The sequence below is a fragment of the Trachypithecus francoisi genome, unplaced genomic scaffold (genome assembly GCF_009764315.1).
Source record: "Trachypithecus francoisi isolate TF-2019V2 unplaced genomic scaffold, Tfra_2.0 Lachesis_group2, whole genome shotgun sequence".
NCBI lineage: Eukaryota > Metazoa > Chordata > Mammalia > Primates > Cercopithecidae > Trachypithecus > Trachypithecus francoisi.
The window spans coordinates 111,168,481-111,191,301 of record NW_022681465.1 but is presented as its reverse complement, the minus strand read 5'-3'; the positions used below and the strand labels follow the sequence as shown (position 1 = coordinate 111,191,301).

Here is a 22,821-nt window from a genome sequence, read left to right as displayed (position 1 = left end):
GCACTGGGGCTGAGGGGTTGAACAGTCACATACGATGGGCAGGGATCGTCTCCCCTGAGAGACGCTAGGAAGTGAGGGGACAGCCTCTGGAAACCCTAAGGCAGGAGGTGGCTGGCACATCTGCAGATCTGCATGACTGAAGACCACTGTGGTTGCAGCAGAGGGAGGGAGAGGAAGGCTGGAGGGATGAGGGCCTTGTGGGCTCCTGCGCTGTGAGCAGAGGAGGGAGTGATCCAGATTTCATTGTAATGGCTGCTGTGTAGGGAGTAGGGAGTGGACTATTCCTGGGCAAGGGTGAAAGCTGGGGACCAGTTCAGAGGCCATCACCATTACACAGGCAGCATGACTGTCACTTGGGCTGGGATGGTGGCAATGGACACCAAGAGAAGTGGTTGGGTCCTGGATGTTCTGAAGGGAGAACTGGTCATGGCATGTGCTAACACGTGAGAGACAGAGCCCCAGGACCATTCCAACGTTTTCGGCTGAGCAGTTGGAAGGATGGAGAAGACGGTTGGAAGAGCAAGTGTGGAGCGGCGCAGAGGAGGTGTCAGGAATTCAGCTTTGGACATGGTAGCTCTGAGATGCACATTAGATACCCAGAGGGAGCTGTCGGACAGGCAGTTGGATATGCTCTTCTGGATTTCTGGTGGTGGCTAAGCATGTCACCGTCTCAATGACATTCAATGCCCATTACTGGATAAGGGCATGAAACAGCAAGTACTGACAGAACAGAGAAGAGGTGCCAGGGCTGAGTCCTAGGGCCTTCTGATTCAAAGAGGAGAAACCATTTTGTTCACAGCTGTGCTTCCCAGAGCCTAAAATGGTGTCTGGCACAAAGTAATTGGTAGGTCATCATTTTTTGAATGAATAAACGAAATAAGTAGTGTTAAGCGCTAAGAAAGAAATAGAACAGGGTGATGAATTCGAGGGCATGGGGGAGAGTGCTCTTCTCTAGATAGGGTAGCAGTCAGGGAAGGCCTCTTTGAGAAGGTGACATTTGAACCAAGCCCAGAAGGACAACGAGAAGTTCTGTAAAAAGTTGCTGAGAAAACTGAAAGTGCAAAGGCCCTGAGGCAGGAACAAATCTGGCCTTTTGGAGGCTCCATGTGCTCAGGGTATGGGAGGCTGGATCGCCCAAGAACTTTGCAAGCCCAGGATCTGGACTTTGGATCACATCCTGGGTGACCTGGAGGTTGTTGTTGTTTTTTTTTTTAGATACAGTTTCACTCTGTTGCCCAGGCTGGAGTGCAATGGCGCGATCTTGGCTCACCACAACCTCCACCTCCCCAATTCAAGCAATTCTCCTGCCTCAGCCTCCCAAGTAGCTAGGATTACAGGTGCCCGTCACCATGTCCAGCTAGTTTTTGTTGTTGTTGTTGTTGTTGTTTGTTTGTTTGTTTGTATTTTTAGTAGAGACAGCGTTTCACCATGTTGGCCAGGCTACTCTTGAACTCCTGACCTCAGGTGATCCACCTGCCTTGGCCTCCCAAAGTGCTGGGATTACAGGCGTGAGCCATCACACCTGGCCTTGGTTTTAAACAAAGAAGTTATGTGACCAGATTAATATTTTAAATGATCCCCCCGAGGAACCTGGAGAACTTTCTGTAGGAAAGCAGGAGTGGAAGCAAATGGAGTGTCAGGAAAGACTCATGTTGCAGCCGAAGTCATAGTCAGCTTCCCTGGGGTCAGGGGAGTCGGGAGGGAGAGGAATGGGCAGATTCAAGATATTTTAGGAACAGGATGGTAGGGCTGGGATTCAAGAGCCCCTGCTGGTTCAATCCCGACATGAAGATGTGCCCCATAGACAGACTTGGGAGGGCTCAGGGAGGGGCCAGAATGCCTGTAGGGCCAGGGGGTTGCTCTTAAGGTCTCTCCTTAGTCACGTCAATCCAAGATTCCAGCGGCTTCCCCAGGCTGGAAGCTGTGGGAGGTGGTGGGAAGGGGTGCTGTGGCTGGGAGGGCCATTCCATGCTGGGCTCTGGGCCACAGTTGTAAGGTAGCTAAGACCATGCCCGGTACTGGGGGACAGCCCTTCCTTCCTTTTTCTTCATCAGATCTAGATTCCTGGCCAGCACAGTGGCTCACACCCGTAATCCCAGCACTTTGGGAAGCAAAGGCAGGAGAATCACTTGAACCCTCCCAGGCTGATCTGAGACTAGTCTGGGCCACATATTGAGACCCCATCTCTTTTTTTTTTTAATTGAAAATTAGCCAGACATGGTGGTATGTACCTATAGTCCCAGTTCCTCGGAAGGCTGAAAAAGGAGAATGAACCGAGGAGTTTGAGGCTGCAGTGAGCTATGATCATGCCACTACACTTCAGCTTGGGCAACAGAGTGAGACCCTGTCTCAAAACAACAACAACAAAATCTAGATTCGTGATCTCTCCCCAGCCTGGTCCTCCTCCAGTGCTCCCTCTGTCCAAATTTCTTCAATGCTCCTCCCACGGAGAGGGGGCAGTATGTCCCCTCCCTTGAATCTGGGCCTGTGACTCTAGTAGAATACAGTGGGTCTGATGTGGTGCCAGGTTTCAGGCCCAGGTCTTAAGAAACTGGCAGCTTCTGCTTCCTGTCTCCTGGGAGGCTTGCTCTGGGAACCCAGCCACCACGCCGTGAGGGAGCCAAGCAGCCACATGGAGAAGCCACGCAGAGCGATCCTGGCCAGCACCCCCAGCTGAGGCTCTGGCGGACAGCTGGCATCAGCTGCCCCACGTGTGAGTGAGCAGATGACTCCAGCCCCAACCTGTAAGCCAACCTAGCTGACCTCCCTTTGGAGGAGAGCTGGGCTGTCCCACATTGCAGGCTTGTGAGCATAATAAATGATGATGATTGTTTTAAGCCACTAAGTTTGGGGTGGTTTGTTGTGCGGCAATAGATAAGTGGGACACAGTGCTTCACCCCTCCAGGGCCTACCAAATATCACTGAGTTTTCCTTCTACATACCCCCTGAATCTATCATCATCTCTCCATCTTCTCTGCCATCCCATCTGTCACCTGGGCGACTACATTAGCATCCTAGTCAGTGTTTTCCCACATCTTCTTGCAGCCACAGGGGTCTGTTTCCTGCACAGCAATCCAGAGAACCTGCTGAAAAGCATATCTGATTGCCTCCCCAGCCAGTCTGCACACACTCGGAATGCTCAGTGGCTCCCCACTGCCCCTAGGATCAGGTTTACCCATTTCTTTCCCCCTTTGGCTTCGCCCACACTGGCTTGTCTTCTCGTCCACTGATATTCCACATTCCCTTTGCCCCAGGGCATTTGCACATGCTGTTCCCACTCCCAGAGATGCCCTCCCCGACCCAGTTAATTATTTCCTATTATTTCTTGTTCATGCTTTAGGTCTCAGCTCAAATACCACCTCTCAGTGAGCTTCTTCCAACCCAGTGGTTCTTAAAACGGGGTCCCTGACCAGCAGCATCTGGAAACTTGTTAGAAATACAAACATCCTGGGCCAGGCGCATTGGCTCACGCATGTAATCCCAGCACTTTGGGAGGCCAAGGTGGGCAGATTGCTTGAGTCCAGGTGTTCAAGACCAGCCTGGGCAACATGCAGAAACCCTACCTCTACAAAACAAAACAAAACCAACAACAACAACAAAAACTAGCTGGGCATGGTGGTGCATGCCTGTAGTCCCAGCTACTCAGGAGGCTGAGGTGGGCGAGTCACCTGAGCCGAGAAGTCAAGATGGCAGTGAACCGAGATGGCACCACTGCACTCCCGCCTGGGCAGCTGGAGTGAGACCTTGCCTCAAAACAATATAAACAAATAAATAAAACGGAAACATCCTCAGGCCCAGGCCCAGAACTAAGACGTCAGAAGTTCTGAGACAGGGCCCAGCAGCATGTGATGAGCAAGCTGTGCAGGTGATTCTGATAAACACACCTGAGAACTGCTGTTCTGAAGCCCCCAGCTTGGATGGTAGACTTTTTAGGTTCTCCCATCCCTGAATCCCTTTCTTTCAGTGGGTTGTGTTTGTGATGAAACAGATTGTCTGATAGATGCTTAATCTCATAAACCTGAGCGCAGAGCCCACTTGTTTTTTGCTCATCACCGTAGCAGCACCTAACTCTGTGCCCAGCACGTATGAGGGCTTAAGGATGTGGGTTGAGCAAATAGCCTCTAGATGGTCACGAGCCAGGGAGGAGCAGGGCCTTTTATACGTCTGGTATCCTAAAAGTGCCCAAGGGGAGGATGCAAAACTTTAAAGGACCTGGGGAGGCTTCAGCCTCCACAGAAAAGGGGTCATTCAGAAGGCTGAGAAAGGTGTCCAAAGCTTCCCCGCCTTCCTTCCCTATTCCAGTCCCCACCCTCCCCAGCCTGGGAGAACCCTCAGCTGACTTCATGTTGAGCAGGAGCCAGGCCTTGTTCTATGGGTTCTATATCATGTAATACCCTCAACAAGCTTCTGAGTTGTGTATGATTAACATTCTCATTTTACAGATGGGGAAACTGACTCGATGAAGCGCAGGCTTGGCTGCAGTCAGGCTAGAATCAGGACTGGAACCCAGGCTGTGTGGCTGCGGCCCTGACCTTCACCATCCATGTCAGGCAGAGAACACTCAGGTGGGGCAGGAGGTAAGGTGGGGGCTGTAGGGAGCCTCATGTGTCTCCAAAGGGATTAGGTGCCTGTGAGGCAGTAGATCCAGGAGGACCTTTCCAAATTCTCAAGAGAAACCAAAAATGTGAATCTTAGTATAAAATCCCCCTATGTCTAAATGTTGGCAGATGATTAAACTTTTAAAAAACTCAGATGCCACTGGGTATGGTGGCTCATGCTGGTAATCCCAGCGCTTTGGGAGGCTGAAATGGGAGATCACTTGAGCCCAGGAGTTCGAGAGCAGCCTGGGCAACACAGTGAGATCCCTTCATCTCTAGTCAAAAAAATATTTTATTTAAAAACAAACAAACAAACTCAGGTGCTTCCAGAGACCAGATGAATACCTGCTCTGATGCAAGGATGGGGATGGTGCCAGATGGCCCCACGGCCATGTCAGTGTCTCTGCTTCTGCCATCTGCAGGGCCATCCACCTCACATTGTGGGGTCACCCTCCATGGGATGCAGACCTTGCTTTCCCTTTGGGCAGACTCCAAATATTGACCCTTACCTTCACGTCTTGGCCCCCACGGTGTGGGGCTGGGTTGGCTTGGTCACAGCTGCTTCCCCAGTCCCAGGCCTGCATGGAGAAGGCCCTCACTAAATGTTTGCTGTTGAGGTAATCAGGCTGGCCTCTCTACCCCAACGCACCATGGCCCCACCCTCTCCCCCGCCCCAGGTGGGTGGGGCAGGTGCTGGTGGGTTAAAAGCTGGTAGCTGGGGACTTTTCAGATGCTGGGTCGTCCATGGAGCCTGAGCTGGGCATGGCTACTGCAGGCCTTGTGAGTGCCCCTGCCTTCCCCTCCTGGAGCAGGGGACAGGCAGGGTGGGCACAGGGACAGCCAGGGCCAGAGCTCACTACCCATCCTGACTCCTTTTTTTTTTTGCTCAGGTGAGTGAAGCTAAGGGTGGAATCCAAGAGTGGGAGGAGGAGGAGGAGAAGGAGAAGGAGGAGGAAGCAGCAGAGAGGACGCCCATGGGAGAAAAGGTTCCGAACTCTCCCAGGACTTTGCTGTCTCTGAGAGGGAAGGCCCGGATGGGGATCCCCATGGAAGTCAAGCTGGAGCTGCACCCCCTGCAGAACAGGTAGGAAGGAACCTGCTTTCAGGCCAGCCTCTGTGGTGGCAGCGTGGCCTTGGGCAACCCCTCCTTTCTCGGCCCTGGCTCTTCATCCGTGGGAGGCCAGAGCTGACCTAAGCCTTGGGCCCTGTTGACCCTTCCAGCCCTAACCCTTCAGAGACTGTGGGTCAAACACCCCCACTCCTCCCCTGCCCTTCAGGACAACCGATTTCATTCACCTGCCCCAAATCTCATCTCCCGGTGCGCCCTCGAAGGGGCGGGTCCTCCCTGTCAGTCCAGGTGTCCCGGGGGTGGACTCAGGAGCTCTCTGCTTCCGCCTGGCTACCTCCCGCTTCCCCCACCAGGTGGGCTCTGTGGTTCTTCAAGAATGACCGCAGCCGGGCCTGGCAGGACAACCTGCACCTGGTCACCAAGGTGGACAGTGTGGAGGACTTCTGGGCGTGAGTGTCTGTCCCCAGTGGGGCTAGAGTTAGGGGTCTCTGAGCTCTGGGCTCCCTCTCTCCAGGTTGAGCCAGCCCTCCCTAGGGCCTTTCAGCATTGGTGAGGGCTGGGACTTGGTGGGTTCTGCCCAGGGGGTGTAGAGCACAGCCACCCCCCACCCCACCACCTTCTCTGGGCTCAGGGAGAGAACCTGGGGAGCGGGAGGAGCAGGGAGCTGACCCTGACTCAGCCACTCCATCACTCTGTGACCTGGGCAAGTTCCTTCCCCTCTCTGAACCTGTCTCAGCTGCAAGGGGAGGACTCGGCTGCCCCAGTGTCCAGGTGCTCACAGGAGTGGCTCTGAAAAGGGCTGCACTAAGCCCTAGGGAGGGCGAGAAGGCCTCGGCTGTAGCTGGAGCGGGGCGCATGAGGGGGTCCAAAACCCTCCCCAGGGGTTGGCTCAGCCTTCACTGGGAAGGCTCCGTGGAGAAGGTGGGTCTTGAGAGTTTGGATAAACGGGGGTGAACTCCCAGGTGGCAGGCCAGTGTAAGCAAAAGCTTGGAGGCCATGGGGTCGGATGAGGAGTTGGGAGGGCTGAGCCTAGCTGGAACCAGGCCCTAAAAAGCCTTGACTTTTGGCATCGGGGGGCGGGGGGCTCTGTCCAGGCTCTACAGTCACATCCAGCTGGCCAGCAAGCTCTCCTCTGGCTGTGACTATGCCCTGTTCAAGGTAAGCTCCCTTTCCCTCCCGCAAAGGGACAAGGGGTTGATCCCTCCCGGCTTCCACTGCATTAATCCCTCAGAGGGGTGGGGGTGGGGAGCTACGGGCCACCTCTCAGCAGAGTTGCGGTTTCTGACTGGAGGAAATGCTCCACAGGAGCCCGTACAGAGTAGGTCAGGCCCAAGCCGCACCTTGGAGGACCTTAAGAGGTGGGAAGGGGAAGAGCGGGGGAGAGAGATTTCTGGCCTGGCTCCTTAACTAGGGAAGGGCATCAGAATTGCTTGAGGACACTGATGCCACACCCATCCTTGGAGGGCTGACATTTAGAGACCTCTCCAGGTGACTTCTGCCCTGCCTGGGAACCATGCAGCCAAGCCCGGGATGTCCCCCTTGCCTGCACTGGGGTCTGCCCCCTGAGGCTTCCATAATCCACCCCCATTTGAATGCTTATCTCAAGGAAGTCAGTAAAGGAGACATGCACATATACAATGCTATACAAGGTGACCAGTGCTGTCTGTCCGGGGGCTGAGTGGCTGGGGGTGGAACCTGCTTGCACGGAGGGAAGGAGGATAAGAGAATCTGGCCTACTTAGGGCCTCAGCAGAGAGCGGATAAGACCGGGATGGTAGGTGGGTCCCCACTTCCCTTTGAACACAGGGAGGCAGTTGACTTGCCATCTGCCTTGCAGGATGGCATCCAGCCCATGTGGGAGGACAGCAGGAATAAGCGGGGTGGCCGCTGGCTGGTCAGCCTGGCCAAGCAGCAGCGCCACATTGAGCTAGACCGGCTGTGGCTGGAGACGGTGAGTTGGAGGAGGAGGGTCCTCAGGGGAAGAGATGGGCTGTGTGGGTCTCATGCTGGCAGTGGTCTCAAGGATGGCAGGCCAGTCCCTATGTCCCAGCCGGTGATCTCACAACTCCCTACTTCGGGTCCAGCTGCTGTGTCTGATCGGGGAGAGCTTTGAGGAACACAGCAGGGAGGTATGTGGGGCCGTCGTCAACATCCGCACCAAGGGGGACAAGATCGCTGTGTGGACGAGGGAGGCAGAAAACCAGGCGGGCGTGCTGCACATTGGGTGAGGAGGTTCTCTGGCACGGGGTGGGGGCTGGGTCTCTTCTAGAGGGAAGGTGGGTGGAGGTGGCTTGGCCTCCAAGGGAGACCTCTGGAAGTCTCCATAGCCTGTCTCCTTTCTGCCTTGCCCACCTGTATGGAAGGGTCTGGTGTCCAGATTTCTAACTTTCTATTATGGCAGTGCAGTTCTCCTTTTGAATTAAGGGGGTCATATTTTGTTTTTCCACATGGATAAGACACGACAGGTGTGGCTGTGGCCAGAATGAGGGTAGGAGTCTGGTGGCCTAGGTTATCTCTAGGACCCTCTGATGACTACCTGTGTCTCTTTTCCTGTGTCCCCCGCACCTGCAGGCGTGTATACAAAGAGCGCCTGGGCCTCTCCCCGAAGACCATCATTGGGTACCAGGCCCACGCAGACACAGCCACCAAGAGCAACTCCCTAGCCAAGAACAAGTTTGTGGTGTGAGGGGGGCCTTGGCACCCCTTCTGTGTAATGGGACAGCCTCATTACTTTGCGGGGTTGGGGTGGGACTGGGGAGCAGACAGCCTAGTTCTTACCTGTCCTCAAGTGAACAGGAATGCAAACACTCTTTAACATGAGTTGGGGCCTGGGCCCTAGGGGCCAGGTGGGGGTAGTGGTGGCAGTCTGAGGACCTAGCTTGTCCTGGGGCCACAGGACAGCAGCAGGGTGGAGGAAACTCCCAGGGGTGGGGTGAGTCATGGAGGGGAAGGAGAGCTCTATGGTAGGCAGAGAAGCCCATAGTCCAGTGTTTACTCTGTTGCTACCCAAGAAGGGGGCGAGGTGACCTGAGAGACAGACTCTCCCATGGGTGGGGGGCTCAAGGGCATAGACACTCTGGAGGGTGAACGCCATCATTTGTACAGAGGGATATGTGGGTTGCTGAGGACTGAGAGAGCCTTGCAAGGCCGCTCCCTTTCTCACTAGCTGTAGCCAGGCTCTCTGGGCCTTGCCTGCCTCAGGACCAGACTGAAGTGGAGGTGGGGGGATGCTGGGCTAGACCTCACCAAGGTTCTGGTAGAAGTGGATAAACTTGATAATAAAAGCTTAAGCATGTTTCTGTTCCTGTTTTAAATAAATACTTCTGAACAAAGTTGGAATTATTTTTAAGAGGACTTCAAACTGGAGTAAGATTCAGGTTCCCCCAAACTTTGATCTGCCCGTGTCCTGTCTTACAGGGGCTCATTGTGAGATCACTGGGTATCAAGGAGCCTGACCAGGACCCAGGCCAGTATGGAGGATAGGGGGCGCGGCTGGGGGAACTCAGCCACCAAAGGGGCTTGAGCCAGGTGCTGGGGCATATGCACCTGGCAGGGTGCAGCCGGCGTGGCACCAAGGCCCAGGCCCTCGTTTGGCCTGAGTTTGAGCCAGAATAAGTAGAGCTGAATTTCCGCTGGGTGAAGGTGAGCCTGATGCGACCCCACAATGATAAAACGTCCTGCACGTGTTAAAAACTCAATCCGGACCAGCTTCCCCATTCGCCTGCCGGAGCCGCAGTTAATCTTCCCCGGGATGGGCTCCAACAGCAGGCTGGGGATTGGGATGGCGCTGGTACCCAGCAGGGGAAGCAAGGCAGCCTCCGGTGCCATCAGCCGGCGTCCCAGGCAGGTCTACAGGACGCTGGGAAACGCGGCGGCCGCGGCCTGCGCAGGGGCGGGGCCTGGCCGAAGGCGGGGCTGCCAGGAGGTCCGAATCGGGCTGCGGGGGCGGAGCTCGGGGGCGGAGCCAGATCCAGAGGTTGGGCTCAGACGGGACTGAGTTGTGCTATGGGGGCGGAGCCAGGTGAGAAGGCGGGGCTCCAGAGGGACTGAGGGCTATGGGGGCGGAGCCTGATGCAGAGGCGGAGCCCGGTCCAGAGGCGGGGCTTGGGCAGAGGCGGGGACAGCAGGGCTCCCGGCAAGGCGGTCTGGATGCTGAGGGCGGTCCCTGAGGGGCGGGCGGGGTCCGACCGGCGCTCTGTGTGGCCGAGGCGATGAAGCCGCAGCCGCCCGGCTAGGCCCCGGGCGGCTCTAGCCCAGGGCGGCCCGCGGGGCGCTGGGCCTGGCTCCCGGCTCCGGTTTCCGGGCCGGCGGGTGGCCGCTCACCATGCCCGGCAAGCACCAGCATTTCCAGGAACCCGAGGTCGGCTGCTGCGGGAAATACTTCCTGTTTGGCTTCAACATTGTCTTCTGGGTGAGCGCGGGGTCTGCGCCTTGCCCTGTGCTGGGGAGGGTGGTGGGAGAGGGAGATTCAGTCTTCTTCTGGGGGAGACCACTCCCTGCCCCAAGAGTTTGGAGCTCGGGACCATCCCCCCAGTTCTGCCACCCCCACGCCCACTTCCAGGACCACCCGAGGTAGCTACAGAGGCCCGGATGGCTGGGGGCGGGTCCCAGCTACAGCGTGGGGTGGGGGTTGGGGTAGGGAGTCTCCCTGAGTAATCCCGAGGCCCTGTGGAGAAAGGGAAGGTGTTTCCTTGAAGACCTTAGGGGCGTGCTAGGTGCGGGTTGCCCCCTCTCTCGCCCAGCCCTCCTTCCATCCCTGGGATGTGGGATGCGTGCCAAGCCCCACCACTAGTTTAGCCGGTAGGGAGGAGATTCTGGCGTGAAGGGAGCCTCCGGGCCCTTTGCCCCACCTCCTTTCCCTTCCAGTAGTACCTGGGTCCGGTGCCTCACCTTAGGCTCCTGCAAAGTGGGGTGGGTCACAGCCCTCTCCCCACCCCAGTCCCGCACAAGGAGGGTGACCTGCCAGGATGGGCAGGGAGGGGCAATAGCGAGTCCTTGGCGGCTGGGAGAGGATCTCCCCAGTTGAGAGCCTGGGAGCTGGCCTTGAGGAACAGAATTCAACATTCCACAGCTGACAAGCTGAGGCTCCTGGGTGGAGCTGCCCCTACAGGGGAAGGGAGCAGCTAGTGCCCCTCCCAGGGTGGCGTCTGTCCCCCTGGGCCATGCCAAGTCTTTTTTCCCATCTCTCCAAATCTGTGGCCTCTGCAGTCTCTGCTCCTGAGGCCTTGGGTCAAGATGCTAGGCCCTTCCACTTGTGTTCAGCAAGACTCAGTGGCACTGCCCTCCACCCACGTGCCACCGAGCTCACTGGTGTGGTGGGTGCCCTTGCACTGCAGCACTAGGCTCTTGAGGGTGTGGGCAGTGTGTGGGAGCACTGGCAAGGAAGTCAGAAGGCCTGGCTGTAGCAGGCCAGCTAGGACACCTTGGGCAAGTCACCTCACCTCTCCGGGCCTCAGCTTTCCTGCCTGGGAGGGGATGATAAAAAATCTGCCCGTGAGGGCTGTTAGGCAGATACAATCAGTTCAATTTGTTGTGTTCTCACAACTGCCTTATTATCTACATTTTACAGATGGGGAAACTGAAGGAATAGACACACAGAAGTTAAGTCACTTACCTAGGGTCACACAGCCAGAAAGTACAGAGCCAAGATGACAGCCCAGTGGGCCGAGGGTGGAGGTGAGGCAGAGCTGTGAGCAGAAGTAACCTCAAATACTGAAGGGGAGCAGGTGTGAGAGACCCGGGTTTGTGTGTTAAGGTGGCATGGAGAAGTGAGGGCTTCAGGTGATGGGTCTGATCTGGCTTCTGTTCTGGAGACCGCTTGCCTGGCTGATGTGTGGAGGGTGGATGAGAGGTAGGGCCTGGAGGTTTGGAACGCGGGTAGGGCTGGGGCAAAGCTGGGATGGTGAGGTGGGAAAGGAGGAAAGCTGCTGGGAAAGTCAAGAGGCTGAATTGACTAGGCTGGGTCACTTGGGGGCTGGAGAGAGGATTTCAGGTTTGGGTCAAGGTGGCCTAAGGTAGGATGCCTGTGAAACAGGCCTAGAGGTTTTCATGTTTAATGTCAGGCAGACCCTGGTGTTGCTCTGCTTGGAACCTGCTTGTGGTTTCTTTTTTTCTTTTCTTTTCTTTTTTTTTTTTTTTGAGACAGAGTTTCACTCTTGTTCCCCAGGCTGGAGTGCAATGGCACAATCTCGGCTCACTGCAACCTCCATCTCCCGGGTTCAAGCGAGTCTCTTGCCTCAGCTTCCCACGTAGCTGGTACTATAGGTGTGTGCCACCACACCTGGCTAATTTTGTATTTTTAGAAGAGATGGAGTTTCTTCATGTTGGTCAGACTGGTCTTGAACGCCTTACCTCAGGTGATCTGCCTGCCTTGGCCTCCCAAAGTGCTGGGATTACAGGCGTGAGCCACTGCGCCCGGCCATCCGGCTCATGGTTTCTGACTGCTGCTAGAGTACTGTCTAGTCTCCTCTCCACAGCCTCCAGGGCCCTGTGGAACCGGGCTGTCTGCCCTTCAGTTTGTTCCTTGAACTAGACGTGGTCTTGTGTCAGGGCCTCTGCCTCTGCCCAACCCTCCTCCTGGAACAGGCTTTTCCCTCTTACTCTTTTCATCATTCAAACCTCAGCTGAAATGCCCCCACCCTCCCTCCTGCCCTCTCTAAAGCTCACCTCCGACCCCAGCATCCCCCATCTCATCACCCTGCTCGATATTTGTTAAGGGATTTGTTTGTATCTGGAGTTTCCTTGTCTGCTCGCTCACTGTCCGTCTCCCCTGCTGGAGTGTAAGCTCTGTGAGGGTCGAGTCCGTCCTGTTCACCAGTGAATTCCCAGCATGGCGGGGATCAGTGCCGGTGGGTTGTGGAGGTATTTGCTGCAGGCAGGTGGACGAAGGGGTGTGGGACCAATGTGAGGTCTGGGTGGAGATCGGGAGATGCCAGTGCCATGATGGGATGGAAGACGAGTGTGAGGAGGAAGAAGAGCAGAAGGCTGAGACTGGAGGCCGTGGGACCAGCTGCAGGTGTGGGGCAGGTGAAGGCAGAGCATCCTGGGAAGGAGCTCGGGGAGGAATGGGGTTGAGTTAACTGAAGGTGGGGTTCAGGAAGGAGAAAGTGGCACTCAGTCCCCTGTCCGAAGGCCAAGGGCAGGCCAAGTGGGAGGAGGCAGGAGAAGTGATGTTTGGTTTCACATCAGCAGACCCACCAGGTAGGGTGGAAGGGAAGATGTTTCCAGAGAAAGAATAGAGCAGTGTGGGGAGCCCAAGGTCAGGGAAGGGAAGGTGATAAAGGCCTTGGCCGTGGCTATATGCTGAGGGAAAGGAGTCTGCAGAGAAAGCAGGTGGGTGGGGAGGTTGTAGGAGGTGGGGTCATGGCCCCAGGCTTGCCCCCTCTGAGACTGCATGCCCAGGGACCTGCCCAGGGTCAGGGGTGAGGGTAACCAGCCTTGACATCCAGGGCTCTTCCCAGTAGGGAATTGAGGCAGGAAGGTGGGAAAGCTGAGGATGGAGGAGGGGCACTTGGACTGCCCCGGTGGGGAGTCTCACTGGTGTTCTGAAGGCCCAGGCAGAGCTGTGACTACGGGGCAAAGCCACTGGCATAGGCTAAATGCTAGCTGGATTCTGCTAGGGATCATTGACATTCCTTGTCATTCAAGGGCGTCTGGTTGTGAGCCACAGAAACTGACTCTGGCAGGCGGTTAAAGGGGTAGGATGGGGCTGGGGAGGAGTGTCGAAGGTGGGGCAGCAGTCACAGGACTCTAGGGCAGCAGGAGAGCTGAACTTGGGAGGGTGCAGAATGGAGGCTAGGAGCCTGGAACCCAAACACCAGCTTCGGTCAGGAGTAGAGGCTCAGTATGCTGGTGCTGTCACTACCCCTGCTGCCACTGCTGCTATTGCTCCTTGGCCAGTTTGGAGTTCCAGGAAGGGGCCCCTGATGTCCATCCCAAGGCTAGGGGAGGGTTCAGTCCTCCAGGCTGTGTCCTGTGGGGAAGAAGCACTGGGATGTGTTCTTGGGAAGATGGAAAGGACCCCAGATTCTGTTCACAGCCCTTGTGCCTCTTCCTGTCTCCACTGGCTTCCCAAAGGCCCTGACCACTGGGGAAGGATGAGCCGGGAGAGTCCTGGGGCTGCTCCCAGCCCTGAGCTCTTTGCTGCTGCCCTTGCAGGTACTGGGAGCCCTGTTCCTGGCTATCGGCCTCTGGGCCTGGGGTGAGAAGGTAAGGCAGTGGGCGGGCGTGGGGCTGGTGTGGGACGAGGTGGTGGGAAGGTCAGCTCCCCACACCTGCCTCTGCTACCCGGCACAGGGTGTTCTCTCCAACATCTCAGCGCTGACAGATCTGGGAGGTCTTGACCCCGTGTGGCTGTTTGTGGTAGTTGGCGGCGTCATGTCAGTGCTGGGCTTTGCTGGGTGCATCGGGGCCCTCCGGGAGAACACCTTCCTGCTCAAGTTTGTGAGTGCTGCCCTCGAGATCCACTGGGAACCCCAGTCTCCTCCCATCCAGTTCTTGCAATACAGTTGGAGCCTAATGATGTGTAGCTTTATTATTATGCTATAATCGTCATCGTTAGATTCATGTTATCTATATTTACTAGGATCCTTTCTGTGGTATGGTAAGTGACCGAGACCTGGTGGTCCAAGCATAAAATATTTATTGACTCAAATAGGAAAAGTCCAGGGGTGTGCTGGCTGCCGGTGCATTTTGATCCAGGGGCTGCTACAGTGTCACTTGGCCTGCTTTCTCTGTTTCTCAGGTCCCCCCGCTCCCCCGTTTTGGCACCATTCCTAGGTGGCAGGAGGCTCAGGAACAGAGCCGGCTTCCCCATGCCCTCCCAGGAACTCCTGCTGGGGGCTGAGAGCTCTCTTCCCAACTGTTTTCCCAAAGTGCTTTAATTGCATTTCCTTGGCTCTGATTGGCTGCCTCTGGACCAATCCCTGGAGGCCGAGGGAGGTGGTGCTCTGATTGGTGAGCTCTGGGCACTTGCCAGTCCTGTATCTGGGACTGGTGGGTGCGGGGAGGTGGCTCCATCCGAACCTTGGAAACTAAAGGTTTGCATGGAGGATGATTTTTCAGAGAGAGCAGGGTGTGATTACCAGACAAAGGGAATTGAGTGGGTAGGTAAGAACAGATGCCTTTTACCATCGTATAACAATACTAAAATAATAGAAGGTGGGGACTCTGGGCGCCTCTGGGTCTTGGTGGAGGGAGAGATGGAACCCCTCCCTGTGGCACACTCAAGCCCTGGGAGGCCACCAGAGCCCTGCGTCTCCAGCCCCCACTGTCTGTATGCCCCAACCTCAGTTCTCCGTGTTCCTCGGCCTCATCTTCTTCCTGGAGCTGGCAACAGGGATCCTGGCCTTTGTCTTCAAGGACTGGATTCGAGACCAGCTCAACCTCTTCATCAACAACAACGTCAAGGCCTACCGGGACGACATTGACCTCCAGAACCTCATTGACTTTGCTCAGGAATATGTGAGTCCAGTGTCCAGCCTGGGACACCTGTAGGAGGCCCCTTCCTGGCAGACAAATGAGGAAGCAAGTCCCCTGTGATGGGACCATCTCCTTACCCACCTGGGCTAGCGGGCCCAGGAGAGAGACCCAGGAGTGTCCTCGTCCGAGAAGAGCCAGCCCCTAGTGATCCTTATGGCTCCCCATTTGCCTAGTGCCATAGGGCCACGGCCTTGGGGAACAGAGGGCATGGGCTCCACACTGGCAGCTCCCAGGCCAGGGCCCGCGACACACGGGAGAATGGAGAAAATGAGACATAAACATATAGATTTCTACTTCTGCTCAACCCTGGGCCCACAGTATCGGCTGGAGCTATGTTGCTGCCGCCCTTTTACTGGTACAGAGGCTCTGTTTGCCACTGTTCCCAACATTCTGTATTTTATTGTATCTATCAGCCCTTATCTCTCATTTATACTGTATTTGGCCTCTGTGCATATTAGAGTTTAGACCCCTGATGGAAGGTCTGCCCTCAAGCTTGCAAACTTAACCCTAGTGAAGAGCAGCCAGAGAAGAGTTCCCGAAACCCTATCTGCCTCCCACCTGCACCATCTCGCCCACTTACCCCTTACCACAAACACACAGTCACACACTGTCACCCACAGTCACACCCATACCCAGTCACATCTCACAGGCACACTTGATCACACCTGCACCTACACATGGTCCCACAGTCACACATGAGTCACACCCGATCACACCCACGCATGGCCACAGGCCCTTGGCACCAGTCACCACCAAGAGTCAGCTCTGGATCCAGAGATGAGGCAGAGCTGGTGCCTGCTTCAAGCAGCTCTCAACCCAGGGCAGAGGCAGACATAGCCAGGCAGTTATGATGCAATTCATTCATTCAGCACATGATTGTTAAGGGCCTACCATATGCCAGACCCCAAGCCAGGCCCTGGGGATTCGGTGGGGAAAAAAGCTGGGACCTGTCCTCTCAGGGATGGCAGTTGGGAAGAGACAGATGGTGAACAAGCAGAACAAACGAACGTGTGCATGTACACACATGTGTGCAAAATTGTACATTGTGATAAGAGTCAAAATGAAGGGTGGAGAATGGGAAGGCCTCTGCGTGATGAGCTTGAAGCCTCCCAAAGGAGGAGAAGGAAGAGAAGGGAGAGTGTCCTCTAGCAGGGGCAGCTGGCACTGAGCAGGTGCCAGGAGGCAGGTGGAGGCTGAGCCCTGCCCTGGGACCAGCACATGCAGGGCGTGTGGCAGGTCTGGCTCCTCCAGCTCTCTGGCTCGGCCCCGGCGCCTGTCTGTGTCTGCTGCCGAGCTTGAGCTCCCCCAGCCCTGTGTGCTGCTCTTCAGCCCTGGTGCTGCTGCTCAGTGAAGGCTGTGTGCACCCATGTGCCCCACAAGACCGTGGTTCATGGCAGATCCCAACCTCGCCATTGCCCCTGCCTAGCTAGGGGACAGCTTAGGGTGTTCTGGGTGGGGGTGATAGGGTGCAGATGATGCCAGCTGGCATGGAGGAAATGGGGTGGGATGGCTATGGAGTGGCAGGGCTGGGGTGGGCAGGACTCCCCTCCTGTCCCTGCACTGAGGAGAAGAGGACTTTGTAGAACCTCTGGGGCAAGTGTGGGAGGCCTGCTGCAGACATGGGGCTCAGCAGTCTCTGCCGCCACAGGGCTTGGCCCAGCGCCTGCCTCTCAGGTAGTCCGGAGGAAGCCATGGTCGTTGAACCAGTATCCTTGTCCCATTCCCTCCCTTTTTCTAGCCTCTCTTGGGCCGGGGGGAAAGCTCAGGATCCCCTTCCTTGCACCCCTCTGCCTCCCCAACCTGGAACCTGGAGGTTGGGCCCAGGCCTGTGGGGATGGGGAGGTGGTCACCCACCTGGCTGTCCCAGCCCTGTCCCTGACAGCCCTGTTTTCCTGCAGCCTGGGCTTGTCCCCAAACAGGCTGAGGCTCCTGGGGTGGGCCTGGCTCACCTGGGGCTCTCCCCTTCCCCCACAGTGGTCTTGCTGTGGAGCCCGAGGCCCCAACGACTGGAACCTCAATATCTACTTCAACTGCACTGACTTGAACCCCAGCCGGGAGCGCTGCGGGGTGCCCTTCTCCTGCTGCGTCAGGGACCCTGCAGTGAGTGGGGCTGGGGGAGGAGAGGTGAGGGGCTTTCCAGTGCACAGACTCCGGGGAAACCCCCCACGGGGCCCTGCTGTGCTCTGCCCTGCTCTGGAGGCACGGATGCTGGGGGAGGTCGTTTTACATGGGTGGCACTTAAGCCTGTTGGGACGCGGCTGCTTTCCCTGTTCAGCAAGACTTGTCTTTTTTATTGTAATGAGATGGAAACCGCAGGACCCTGGGGCACAGGGATGGGGACTGGCCTGGAGGGCCTCCCTGCACCCTATACATCCACAGAAACAGCCGCAGCCATTGTCTGCTCCTGGCCAGCTTGAAGGCTGGCCAGGCTGTCACTCTCAGTTACAGTTGTATGTGGCAGGGGTCGCCTGGGCCATTGCCAGCCACCACCCCACTGGGCCACCATTGCACGGTAGCAGGGAGTGGGGACCTCTGTCCCTTTATGACTTTCTTCAGGGCAGAAACCTCTTCTGGTGATGTTTCTTCAGTCACAATTCATCTGGGGTGCCAAGGGCCAGGTTTCTCCCCATTCTTATGTCCCCATAAGAATGGGGAGAAACCTGCAGGCAGGATTCCTGAACGGAGGCAGGTCTAGGTTGGCGATTGCAGCCATGCATTCCAGCGTCTGGGAAAGAGGCACGTGGGGCCGGGTGCGGTGGCTCATGGGAGGATCACTTGAGTCCAAGAGTTCGAGACCAGCTGGGGCGACATAGTGAGACCTCAGGTCTACAAAAAAAAAAAAAAAAATGAGACAGGCATGGTGGCATAATCTGTGGTCCCAGCTACTTGGGAGGCTGAGGTGGGAGGATCATTTGAGCCCAGGAGGTTGAAGCTGCAGTGAGCTATGATCATGCCACTGCACTCCCGCGTGGGCCATGGAGTGAGACCCTGTCTCAAAAAAAAAAAAATAAAAGAGGCACATGGGCCTCAGAGAGCCTCACTTAAGACTGGCAGACACAGCAGACTCCATGGGCCTATCTGCTTCCTCTGAGAAGGAAAAGCCACTTCAATGACCAGGTACCATGGACCCCATGGGATGTGTTCCTCACCAAGTCACGAACTGACCTGTCTCCCCTCAGGAGGATGTCCTCAATACCCAGTGTGGCTATGACGTCCGGCTCAAACTGGTGAGAGGGGTAGGAACTGGGCTGGGGCAGGCGGGGGTACTGGGATGGGAATGCGACTGTCTATAACCTCCTCTGGAAGGGGTGAGGCGTTCTTTGGGGAGAGGGTGCTGGGTCCCAGGAACCAGCCAGACACCCAGGCAGCAGAGTGGGAGTAGATCCCTGGGCCTGGGAAGATGTGGATTTACTCAGTCCTGCTCTGTGGAGCACCCTTGGGGTGCCCGGCTTTGCCCTAGAGACCAGAGATTTGGTGCTCATGAAACAGTCGGCTCTGGAGGAGCGGAGGGAGAACGACGGTAAGCCCTTAGAGAAAGCAGTGTGAACAGCCATGTGACGGTCTCAGCCGAAAGCTTGGAAGAAAATAAGGGAGGTAATAGGAGAGGAGCCGGGCAGGCAGGAGGGGGCGTGCATCCTTGCTGAGGCCCCAGGAGAAGAGCCGGCTTTGTGGAGGCCCTGTGGGGAGAGGTGCTGCAGGTTTAGGCCCTGGGCTGGGTGTGAGCTTGGCAGGCTGGGGAGGGAGGGAGCCGGCCTGAAGGGCAGGCAGGCTGAGCCCGGTGCCTGCGTGTCCCCAGGAACTGGAGCAGCAGGGCTTCATCCACACCAAAGGCTGCGTGGGCCAGTTTGAGAAGTGGCTGCAGGACAACCTGATTGTGGTGGCAGGAGTCTTCGTGGGCATCGCCCTCCTCCAGGTACGCTTGTGGCCCCACGTGCTCCTCCCCTTGCCGGGGCTGCCCTTGCTCTCCCCTCACCTGTCCTCTGTCTTACAGATCTTTGGCATCTGCCTGGCCCAGAACCTCGTGAGTGACATCAAGGCAGTGAAAGCCAACTGGTGAGGCCGCCACAGGCCATGGCCACATGCCCAGCCTACCCAGGCCTCTGGGGGGCCCCCCAGGACCCTCCTACTATACTCATGATGGGCAAGGCTGCAGGAGGCGTTCCTGCTGGGACTGAGCCCTGAGGGGTTTGCCTGAGCTGCTATGCTGTCCACCCACGGAGAAAGCTGCCGTGCCTCTGCCTGGGCCGCTTGTCCTGTGTGTGTGTGTACACACACATGCAGGCACACAAGTGCACAGGGAGCCACCGTCTCGGCTACCTTTGGGGTGGTGGGCTCTCCAGGGGACTAGGAAGGGTGCAGCTCAGAGGGTGCAGGCCAAGCGGGGTGGGAGGCGCTGTGTGGAGGGCCCCCCCATTCCCCACCCCCGATGCTGGGATGCACCTTTCTGTGCACAGCTGTATAGGGCGTGTTGCCTGAGCCACCGCCTCGCGCAGCTTCAGAGCACTCTTCTATGAGCTGTAACTTTGAGCCTGCCAGGAACCCAGCTCAGCCTCAGTGTCCCAGACTCTGAAATGGGTCCCAGATTTTTCTTTCTCTTGCTTGCCTCTCAGGAGCAAATGGAATGGTGACTTTGAAAACCACTGGCTTACACCCACCGTTTCCGAGGTCCTGTCCACGGTGGGGCCTCAGCAGAACTCTGTGATTGGGGCCCCTGGCCTGGCCCCACCCAGCCGACATGCTTTCTTTGGCCTGGGTGGTTTATACCCTGAGCCAACCTTTAAAAATTGGTAGATTTCACGTAAGCGTCCAGACCCACAGCTTCTCTTGAAGAATGACCACCTGACCACGCCAGCTCTTCAGTGGCAGCACTACCTGGGACACTGCCTCCCCAGTCACCGAGGGCCTCAGCTGGCCCGTTCTACTCACCTAAGTGCCGCCTGACGCTTGTACACTAGGAGCTGGCCTCTCCTGCCGCTGCAGGTTATTCCCTGCACCTCAAGGCCGCTGCGGGCCAACCTGGAGTGCAGCACAGGGACCTGAAGGGTGGGTTCAGGCTGGACCGCGCTCTGAAGAGGGTGCAGCCTGGGAAGGGCGGCTTTGCTGGGGACTGCGGTGGGAGTAGAGTGCCCAGAAGAGGGTCTGAGGGGTGGGTTGGGGTCAGGACAATTTTGCAAAAGAAGTAGCTGGAAGCCATGGGACTGGGGGAGCCTGTTTGGGGGCTCTGGATGGTTGATTCCTAGGAATCAAGTTCAGCATCTTCGCCGTGGCTGCAGAGCTGCCTGATGGGCACTAGAGGGCGCGCCAGCCCCACACTCCCTGGGTCTGGCTTCCTCCTGCAACCTCAATGTGGTAGAGCCTGTGCCTGCCTACTGGCGCCCCGGGGTTCCGAGAGTTTGGGAATTTCTCAAGAGCCAACTGGCTCAGGCTTGGGAAGGCTGGCTGCTGCCCTCAGCTCCGCCTCATCAGCTATGTGAAGGGGTATGTGTGGAGTGATCCTGCCGCCCCCTGCCTGGGCTCATCCAGAGATCTCAAAGTCAGATGACCCTGGGTCCACGTAGGTGGTATAGATGGATGAAACAGGCCCTTGAGTTGGGAGCCTGCTTCACTGTGACTTTACGTCTGTTGCTGGAGACGAAGACATCGTGTTGAGAGAAAGTTCGCACAAGCTAGTCGGTAACAGCCACTTACCTTGAGACCGATAGAGTGTGGTGGGGATGGGGGCAGAGCACGGGTCCCCATCTGACAGTGGCCGCTGCCGTATTCAGGTGTAGCTAATTGCTCTGGTGTGGGAATACAGGCCTAATGCCAGAAATCTGGAGAAGCCAGAAATACAGATTTGTATGCGAGATGTCCTGATTTTTTAAGTTGTTGGCAGAAACTAATTCAGAAATCAAATCTGCAGGCCAAACAAGGTGCAGGGCCCAGTTTTGGCCCCATGCCCCTGTAGGTCCCTCCGGGACAGTCACCCCTGGGGCCCTAGCTGCTCTGCTATTCAGGGATGCTGGGCACTGCTGCTGGGTGGCCAGGGTGTGGGGCACGCGCCCAGCAATGTGGCTCCTTGGCCCCACTGGACAGTGTCCTGGGCCCCTGACAGGCACTGGCTGGGAGTGGTTTATACATATACAATAAATGCAGCTCACAGCATTGTGCATGTGTCTTGCATTTTCACTTTCATTTTATCCCTCAAGTCACACAACACCCTGTGTGGTAGAATTTCTTTTCCTGTTGAGGAGATGGACTCGGGAGGGAGGTTGCCTGGAGTGCACAGCTGGGAGGAGGCACACCAATCTGACCCCTCTTGCTGGAGTTTTGCACCACACCTGTCCTGTGTATCTGATGCATTTGGGTTAAACCCCTGTACTCAAAATAATAAGGGTGGTTCATTCATCCCCCAAGTGTGAGGTGAACATCAACTGAGGGGTGGAGATACAGAGAAGGGCAAGGTCCTGCCTGTGTGCTGCATTCTTGTGGAGGAGACACAGAAAGCAAGCTGGCCAGCATTTTTGTTAGTAATACACGCTATGAAGAAAGCAGGAGTGACTGCAGAGGGGCCTGGGAGAAGGGGAGCGGAGAGGCACCATCTCTGGGCTTCTCTGGGGGAATGATGTTCTAGGTTTTAGTACCAGCTTCTGTAGAGGCCCTGAAGCCAGGGTGGGCTCCGTGTGAGGGAGCCTGGGGTGGCTGGAGATGTGGGAGTGGGGAGGGGCAAAGGGCATGAGCACAGGGAAGTGGTGTAACCAAGATCTGTTTGGAAACAGGATTGAAGAGATGGGATGGGAGTGATGAGTCGGAGCAGTTGAGGCCCTGGCTAGGGACCCAGAGTAATCCAAAGCTCAGTTCTGCTACTGGATATCCATTCTTCCATCCATCCACCCACATTTACCATCCATCCATCCACTCACCCACCCACCCATCCATCCACACATTCACTCATCCATCTGGCCACATGTTCACTCATCCATCCATCCATCATCCACTCACGCACCCACCACCCACCTACCCATTCATCCACATGTCCATCCATCATCTACTCACCCACCCACCACCCACCTACCCATTCATCCACATGTCCATCCATCCATCCATCCATCCATCCATCATCATCCACTCACCCACCCACCACCCACCTACCCATTCATCCACATGTCCATCCATCCATCCATCCATCCATCCACTCACCCACCCACCCACCTACCCATTCATCCACACATTCACTCATCCATCCATCCACTAACCCATCCACCCACCTACCCATTCATCTACACATTCATCCATCCATCCATCCATCATCCACTCACCCACCCACCCACCTACCCATTCATCCACACATTCACTCATCCATCCGTCCATCCATCCACCCACCCACCCACTTACCCACCTACTCACCCATTCATTCACATGTTCACTCATCCATCTATCTGTTCACTCATCCATCCACTCACCTACCCTCCCACCTACCCATTCATCCACACATTCACTTATCTGTCCATTCACCCACCCTTCATCCATTCAGCCATCCACTTACTCATTCATCCATTCATCCACTCACCCATCCATTCATCCAGTCACCCACCCACCTACCCATTCATCTATCCACCCACCCACCCTTCCTCCATCCATTCACCCATCCACCCACCCATCCCTCCATCCGTCCATGTTCATCCTTCATTGACTT

The 22,821-nt window shown here is 56.5% G+C and overlaps 2 protein-coding genes across 7 annotated transcripts; both read left to right on the top strand.

Annotated features, from left to right (window-relative positions):
• The first annotated feature begins 5,494 nt into the window (after window positions 1-5,494).
• On the top strand, window positions 5,495-8,532 carry EIF4E1B (eukaryotic translation initiation factor 4E family member 1B). The gene is made up of 6 exons (XM_033178614.1): window positions 5,495-5,682; window positions 6,021-6,116; window positions 6,762-6,825; window positions 7,504-7,617; window positions 7,751-7,890; window positions 8,238-8,532. The coding sequence occupies exons 1-6, from the start codon at window positions 5,573-5,575 to the stop codon at window positions 8,350-8,352; spliced, it is 639 nt and encodes a 212-aa protein (XP_033034505.1). The 5' UTR covers window positions 5,495-5,572; the 3' UTR covers window positions 8,353-8,532.
• Window positions 8,533-9,752: 1,220 nt separating this feature from the next.
• Window positions 9,753-21,295, top strand: TSPAN17 (tetraspanin 17). Of its 6 annotated transcripts, none has more exons than XR_004429895.1 (9): window positions 9,759-10,077; window positions 13,824-13,874; window positions 13,962-14,108; window positions 14,958-15,128; window positions 17,121-17,246; window positions 18,326-18,382; window positions 18,943-19,059; window positions 19,138-19,403; window positions 19,757-19,895. XR_004429895.1 is itself a non-coding variant. In XM_033180085.1 (9 exons), exons 1-9 carry the CDS (start codon window positions 9,991-9,993, stop codon window positions 19,935-19,937), a joined length of 999 nt encoding a protein of 332 aa, XP_033035976.1. In that variant the 5' UTR covers window positions 9,759-9,990; the 3' UTR covers window positions 19,938-21,295. The 6 variants fall into 6 exon arrangements, 5 of the variants coding, with proteins under 5 accessions (XP_033035979.1, XP_033035975.1, XP_033035980.1 ...); XM_033180085.1 differs by having other exon boundaries at window positions 19,138-19,199; window positions 19,757-21,295; XM_033180086.1 differs by having other exon boundaries at window positions 9,762-10,077; window positions 18,326-18,373; window positions 19,138-19,199; window positions 19,757-21,295.
• Window positions 21,296-22,821: the final 1,526 nt, after the last annotated feature.